The 7,892-nt window shown below is 39.4% G+C and overlaps 1 protein-coding gene across 1 annotated transcript in view; it reads right to left on the reverse strand.

Annotated features, from left to right (window-relative positions):
• The window catches only part of LOC101850898 (EF-hand calcium-binding domain-containing protein 5), a gene marked incomplete in the record, with an annotated part of 52,969 nt that overhangs the window by 14,432 nt on the left and 30,645 nt on the right, over positions 1-7,892 (reverse strand). Inside the window, 6 exon segments of the mRNA XM_035971062.1 lie at positions 350-600; positions 2,031-2,287; positions 3,079-3,213; positions 4,174-4,267; positions 5,423-5,595; positions 6,721-6,849. Of these exon segments, the coding sequence (XP_035826955.1) occupies positions 350-600; positions 2,031-2,287; positions 3,079-3,213; positions 4,174-4,267; positions 5,423-5,595; positions 6,721-6,849 (1,039 nt within the window).

Raw genomic sequence — 7,892 nt, forward strand, 5'->3', positions numbered from 1 at the left:
TGGGCTTCATCAAGCACTACCTCATTTGATTTCTTTTCCTTCCTATCTGCCTATCTCCTAAAAGATTTAAATTGTGGCAAAGGTGGTGCAAAACATTTACAACCAATTGGAAAAATTGACTGTAATGAGGCATCGAATTGCCTCTAAAAGTTGGGACTTATATTATGACCTTTTTGTATTATGAGGGCCATAAAATTTACTAAAACAAACAAAACAGACAAAACAAACAAAACGAGTTATCAAAGCCATAAAACTCTTACTGAAACAAACAAAACAAACAAAATGAGCTACCTATGCTGTACAACTCTCACTAAAACAAACAAAAACAAACAAAACAAAACTTCATTACCTAAGACCCGTGTGGTCTCATCTCCCTCCGCCTCCTTGGTGATCTCCCTGTGAGCCTGCTGCAGCAGTCGCAGCATCCTCTGGGCCTCCTTGTTCTCGTACGGCGGCAGCTTCTTCATGTCGCCAATGCTGATGTCCACCACACCCAGAGCTTTCCCGTCGTTGTCCCTCAGGGGGGACGCAGTGTGCCGCTTGCCGTAGGCATCGGCCGTGACCGTCTCCGAGTTGTCCATGCACTTGAAGAGATAGTCTCTGGAGGGGTAGATAGCAGGTTTGTGTTTCAAGGAAGAGGAAGATAGCAGGTTTGTGTTTCAAGGAAGAGGAAGAAAGCAGGTTTGTGTTTCAAGGAAGAGGAAAATAGCAGGTTTGTGTTGAAGGAAAGGGGATCATGGGGACAGATAGCAGGTTTGTGTTTGAGGAAAGGAGATCATGGGGACAGATGGCAGGTTTGTGTTTGAGGAAAAGAGGACAGAGGAAGAGTTAGAGGACAGGTTTGTGTTGAAGGAAAGGGGATCATGGGGACAGATAGCAGGTTTGTGTTTGAGGAAAGGAGGACATTTGAAGAGATAGTCTCAGGAGAGAGGAGAAGTAGATGGCAGGTTTGTGTTTGAGGGAAGGAGGACAGAGGAAGAGTTAGATGACAGGTTTGTGTTTGAGGAAATGAGGACACTTGAAGAGATAGTCGCTGGAGAGGTATATAGCAGGTTTGTGCTTGAGGGAAGGAGGACAGAGAGAGAGAGAGAGAGAGAGAGAGAGAGAGAGAGAGAGAGGTGGATGGCAGGTTTGTGTTTCAAGGAAGGAGAGCAGAGAGAGAGGTAGATAGCAGGTTTGTGTTTCAAGGAAGGAGGAGAGAGGGAGAGGTAGATAGCGGGTTTGTGTTGGAGAGAAATCGGAGAGAGGGAGAGGTAGATAGCGGGTTTGTGTTTGAGGGAAGGAGGAGAGAGGGAGAGGTAGATAGCGGGTTTGTGTTGGAGGGAAGGAGGAGAGAGGGAGAGGTAGATAGCGGGTTTGTGTTGGAGGGAAGGAGGAGAGAGGGAGAGGTAGATAGCGGGTTTGTGTTTGAGGGAACGAAAACAGAGAGAGCTAGTTTCTGGAGAGGTAAAAGATTTGTGTTTGGAGGAAGGAGGGCACGCGGAGATAGTCTCTGGAGGAGTAGAGGCTTAGTGTTGAGAGGGAAGTCCTTTTATAGAAAAAAATCAGGGCACTAGCCCTTAACTTGCAACAGTACCTATAGAATATCCCTACGCTATGAAATTAATCAAGAGGAAAAAAAACAACTCAAAGTTGTGCCAAAATGCAACATACCTGTTATTTTGTTTAGTGGTAGTATTTCTATCTTTTGGTAAAACCAAAACAAAAATGAGCAGACAGTCACGTGAGAAACATGCACAAAAGTTTTACTATTATAAGACGATAAACAGTCTTATTAAACATGTTTGTTTTTTCAATTCATCTCAAAAGTAGCTAAAATGAGATGTGTCATCTTGCTAGTGTGGTGACCAACTAGGTCATTCACAAACTGTATCTGTAAAACAACAAATTAAGTAAAAGCACAAGCCAAGTCCACCCAAACAATTGACAGGTTAAATTGTGGTAGGATTAATGTATGCGTATGACATAGCTGTCTTTCCCCTTGACATTTTCATTAAAAATTCTTCACGACCACACACAGCCAGGTCTACCTGAAGAGATTATCCTTCCGCTCCAGCCTGACAACTTCAGTGATCTGTACTGCCTGACCTTTCTGGTCTGTTGAGATCATCTTACGGAGCACAGCTTCCCCGCCTGCCTTGGTGCTGGGCTCCACCACGTACACGGTAATCTCCGAGATGTGTGGGCACCGGCGCTGAATCCACGAGATGGCGCTCTCTGTGATGCGGAGAAGCTTCCTGCGCACATCCACGTTGTGGTACGCGATGCTGAAGCACTTTGCCACGCCCTGAGACACAAGCGAGTGAAGGTGTCGGAAGTGGTTTTTTTAGTAAGAGTTTTACGGCGCTCGCAACTGCATAAGGTCATATGAACGCCAGAAGATTAGAGGTGTTACGAGAGAGTAACAAACATAAAAAAGAAGAAGGGGAGATAAGGACGATAGATGTTTCATAGGAAAGAAGAAGCAAACCATACCAGAGCACCCACCAACCACCCATCTGGAAGTGTTTCATTGATTTCTGGACACACTTTCTCACTAAAGTTTATCACACACAAAGCAAATATGTGCATAGTGAAGCATACACATAGCGAACAGATTTTCAGGTCCAGAATTTTTCATACACATTTATGTATATTCCTTGCATTTAATACACGTACTTACTGAAACATCATACAAAACAACAAATGTCTGTGTCCTGCCCATTTTGCAAGTGTGCTTGACTGTATTTCTGTACACCACATCTACCAACTAACTTGAGCCATTTTGGTGTTTTAGAATGCAACAAAGAACCAAATAAGTCACATTACTGCCACAAACAAATACTGATAACAATTCTACTGAAAATAAGAAGACAGAAAATTGAGAGGAAAAAAGGCAGATAGAAACAAGGGAGAAATAAAAAAAAAACCAGCATGACATGTCACTATTACCCTCCATCCACCCACAGCAACAAGAAAAACAGCCCAAGAATTCAACAAAAAAGTAATTGAGAGTTTAACTGCAACAGTTAAGTGGAGAAGCAGAACTTCCCGAAGGAATTTCTAACCGTCTGCAGAGTTCTTTATGTACTGTCTTACCTGGAAGTACTGGATTTCATGCGTGATGAAGATAGCTTTCTTGTGTGAGTCACAGAGGGTGTCAATGCCGAGGACACCAAAGACACGTTTCTTCTTATCTTTCAAAGGCACAACAATGAAGGAGCCCTCTCGGTCCTGTGGGACAAAAGAACAGTCAAGGGATGCTTCCATGAGGTGATTATGTTGACATAAACATGACACCACATCTCTTTAACTTCATTGCCTTTCTCACCCTGCATCAGGGTATAGGCCACGGACAAACACCCTCCACTTTTCTCTATCCTGGGATAGCCTCTTGATGTTATTCCACGTCTTCCCACTTTTCTGTACATCGATTTCTGATCTCTTTAACTTAGTCATAAACAAAGAATTGTGCACCTGTTGAGAGTTTACCTTTTTATCCTTAGATCTTCCAGCTGCTTACACAGTGTTAGGGTATTTCAACTGATAGGACTGTATGACACTCACACCATTGAATGTATGTAATATACACCTTTGCCAACCAAGCTTCCAGAATATTAACTGAAAGGGCTTTTTTCAAGTCTTTGCAAGATAGTCATGAAGAAAAATTCCCAACATTCATTCGTTAAGCCTCTTATGGTTTTGAACCCTTGTCATTCGAAACAAGTCTGGTAATCTTTAGTTGTCTACAAAAATCTCATTACATCTACATATACATTCTTCATAATTGATTGCTCTAAATTCTTCAATACAGTATTCGAATGCTTTAAATTCTTGGGTACTTATGTAATTGCTCTAAACTTTTGACTAAGGGAGTGATTGCTCTAGATTCTTTATTATGAAATAGCCTTAAATGTGATTGCTCTAAATTAATATTCAAAATACGCAATTGCTCTAAGACCTTTTCTGTACGCACATGTCTGCACTATATTCTTCAATATATAAGTGATCACTCCAAGTTCTTGGAAGAGAGTTCAATCTAAATTTTTAAAAACAAATGACGGTTTAAGATATTTTTAAAAAGTGTTCTCTCAAAATTCTTCGCTGTGTGATCGCTCTGAATTCTTTACAATGTGACTGTTTTAAATTCTTTACAAAGTCTTTTACGTGAGACGTCTCTATCAAGCCCCCTACCTCTGGCATCCTGTCAAAATTCCAGAAATAGATGTTGCCGTGGTTGGCCACACGAGGAACATGCACTGGCTTCCCACCTTCCACGGCTTGGAAACTGAACAGAATACATGGGAATAAATGAAGTGAGAAATAGAGAAAAATGAAAGACAACAATAAACTATCAGAATAAATTACATCGGTCATTGTTTTCAGAAAGGAGAGACACACTAAAGAGAATCAATGTGAATAAATGACAAGAGAAATAGAAAAAATTCAAAAACAACAATAAACTATCAGATTAAATTACATTGGTCATCGTTTTCAGAAAGGAGAAAGCAGTAACGCAGGTGAGTTTCTTGGACAGTGGCTGTCACAGCAGGTTTGGCTTTATTTCACTCGTACCAACATCTGCCAGCTATAATTCAAACACATGAAAAACAATATGACTTGGCCCATCTCCTTCTGTTTACTTTATTCCATTTACGAGCACGGACATACCAGCACTCACTGACATCAAAAGCAGTTAGTTACGATACACATGAATCCAAAAATGTTTGACCTCAAAATAGATGGATAATTATAAAATCAAAGTGTCACTCTTTCTAAGTAACCAACATCTGCCAGCCATAATCCAAACACATGAAAAACAATATGACTTAGCCCCGTCTCCTTCTGCTCACTTCATTCCATTTACAAGCACGGACATACCAGCACTCACCCGATATAAAAAGAAGTTACAATACACATGAATCCAAGAAGCCAGACCTCAGAATAGATGGATGATTATAATAAATAGTGTGGATAATTTTTATAAGCAATCAATGTGTCACATCGCGGTGGAGTCAGGAGCTCGTAAATTTTTGGGCACCTGGAGTTATCATCTTAAAACTTGTTCATTTTTCTTGCTTTTTATGAAAAAAATACCCGTCTATCTTGAATGGAAAGCAAAATATGGGAGTTGCCTAGTTTCAGAGGTAAAATTAGAAACAAAAAGGCCATCAAAGTTTAGAGAATTCCAGAGTTTGAAAGTAACTGGAAACGAAAATTTACATTTTTTGTGCCATTTATCAACTCTTTTCAGTAAATTTCAGAAAAAAACACGTTTTTAAACGGATGTAAAAGGCGTTGTACCAAAAGCCAAAAACTTGATAAAAATTGCCAAAACAAGAGTAAAAATGCAGATTTCTTTGATTTCCTTATTTTGACGAGCGCCTGATTTCACCACGGTGCCTCAAATGTGGATAATCTTTTTAAAATCATAAATTCTAACCTGATTCCCTTCTGGTTGTGGAAGAGGGCCTTGCCCAGCATGTACTGGCAGTCCTCGGGGGTGCACGCCGCGTAGCGCAGCAGGAGATCGCCCCGGCCTGGCTCGATGTGGTTGTGCTCCAGCATGGAAACGCTGGCGCTGATGCTCTTCTCCCCACCGTGCGCCTCCGCGTCCTGGACAAGATGAAATATATTATTATCACGCTCACATGACCTAACGTAATTGAAAACGGTGTAAAGTTTTTACCAGAAAACGTAGTAAAATATATACCACGATACGATGAAATATGACCTTACCTAGTTGAAAGAGTGGTAAAATTTTTACCAGAAAGCATAGTTAAATTCTTACTAATATGAAACATGACTACATGCAGTTCAAAGTGTCGTGAAATTTTCACCAAGACAAAATATGACGTTATGTGGTTGAAAGTGTCGTAAAATTTTTACCAAGATGAAATATGACAATTGAGATAAAATAAGATGCCCTACCATAAGATTTTGATTGGTAAGAGCTTTCAGGCACTTGCAATACAATGTCACATAAGTGCCGAAGATTAGAAGTGTTACAAGAGAGTAACAAACACAAGAAAGGAGGAGGAGAGACAAGGACGACAGTTGTATGATAGGAAAGAACCACACCAGAGTGCCCGTCAACCACCCCTCAGATTTATAAAAGAATCAAAGCGACAAATGGAAATAGGGGAGGAAGATTAGAAAAAATTAGGGAAAAAAATTGTAAGACTTGGATAAAAAACTGAGAAAAAATTATTATAAGAGGTGATGAGACTCAATAAAATAAATCTATTTTTAACATATGAAACGACTAGATAAAATATGATAAGAATAGAAAATATAATGATAACACATGATAGAATTAGACAAAATGAAACATGACAAAATCAGACTCAAAGAGAAAAGATCATATGACACATTTGAGATTTTTAAAAACAACGACAAACCTAACATAGATTGTAAAGCACATAGAGCTTGCTGTTGAGGAATTTGCGCTATATAGATCTGTCATGCCAAGGCAGAACAACATATCTACACTTTTTATGATTCTGAGTTCCGTCACGCTGCCATTGGAAATATGGGCATGGCCCTTCAGTTACGTCTGTTTGCCAGAGTGAAATATCCTTTTTGTAGTGCAGATGCGTCTCCCTGCCTTTGACACAAGATGCAGAATGGGTGTAGGCGTCTATTTCAACGAAGACGCAAAAATGAATAATTTTTGGAGATACGTCGCTCGATCGGCCTTGGCACGGCAGAGACGCTATCTATTATTGTTGTTGTTGTTACCTTGTACAAGGCTTGGAACACAGCTTTATACACTGGGTCCAGGGATGTTCCACTGGTCTGTGACGTCGAGACAATCTGGGACAGCCACTTCTTCCTCGCCTCTCCTCGAATTCTCTCGGCACATGACCTCTGAACCAAACAAAATGTGAGGCAACATGGTGAAATCAAGAGCTCGTCAAAATACAGAAATCGGAGAAACAGGCATTTTTCCATCAGTTTAGACATTTTTATCGAATTTTTATTTTTTGTCTCAACCTCTTTTAAGTTCATATAAAAACACATTTCCATGTGAATTTTGCTGAAAAACATTGATTAAAGGCACAAAATATGTAATTTTCCTGTTTTCAAGGACTCTTTAGCTATTGGAGTTACCAAACTTTGTTGGCCATTTTCTCGCTAATTTCACCCCTGAAACCAGGCGACCTCACTTCCTTCAATTGCAACATATCTTGAGTTCTATTCAAGATAAATGGAAATTTATTTCATTGTGAACGAGGCAAATAAATCAGCTTTTGGAAGATACCAATAACTCCACATGCCCCAAAATTGACGAGCACCTGATTCCACTGCGTCGTGAAACAAGTTATGGGGGACACCATTTCAAAAACAATTTGTTTGTTTTAGTAAGAATCTTACGGCACTTGCAACACAATTAGGTCATATGAGTGCCGAAGGTAAGAAGGTGTCTGTTGTAGAATTTAAATTCAATTAGTTTTTCAGCAAAAATTTTAAAAATCATAGAAATTACAAACTACAGTTTCATTAAAAAGCAAATGTCTTTTTAGCTATGACTGAATATATCAAAATTCCTCTATAGAAGAAAACCGTTGTTTATACTATCCATAGAATTTTCATTTTAGTATAATTCAAACACATGAAAAATAAAATGACTTTGCCCATCTACTTCTGTTTATTTAATTCCAATTGCAACCATGGAAATACCAGCACTTACTGATATCAAAAGTAGAACAGTTACAAAACACAGGAATCCGAGAAGCCTGACTTAAAAATAGTAGTATAAATTTTATAAATAACACATTATGCATAACAAATATAAGTTTGACCTAATTAAAACATGCAACTGTCAATATAATACTTAACCATCCCACCCCAAACAAGTAAACAAACAGGTTTGCGAATGTGAGTGTGTGTGTGTGTGTGTGTGTGTGTGT

Source organism: Aplysia californica, unplaced genomic scaffold (genome assembly GCF_000002075.1).
Source record: "Aplysia californica isolate F4 #8 unplaced genomic scaffold, AplCal3.0 scaffold00369, whole genome shotgun sequence".
In the NCBI taxonomy this organism is placed as follows: Eukaryota; Metazoa; Mollusca; class Gastropoda; order Aplysiida; family Aplysiidae; genus Aplysia; species Aplysia californica.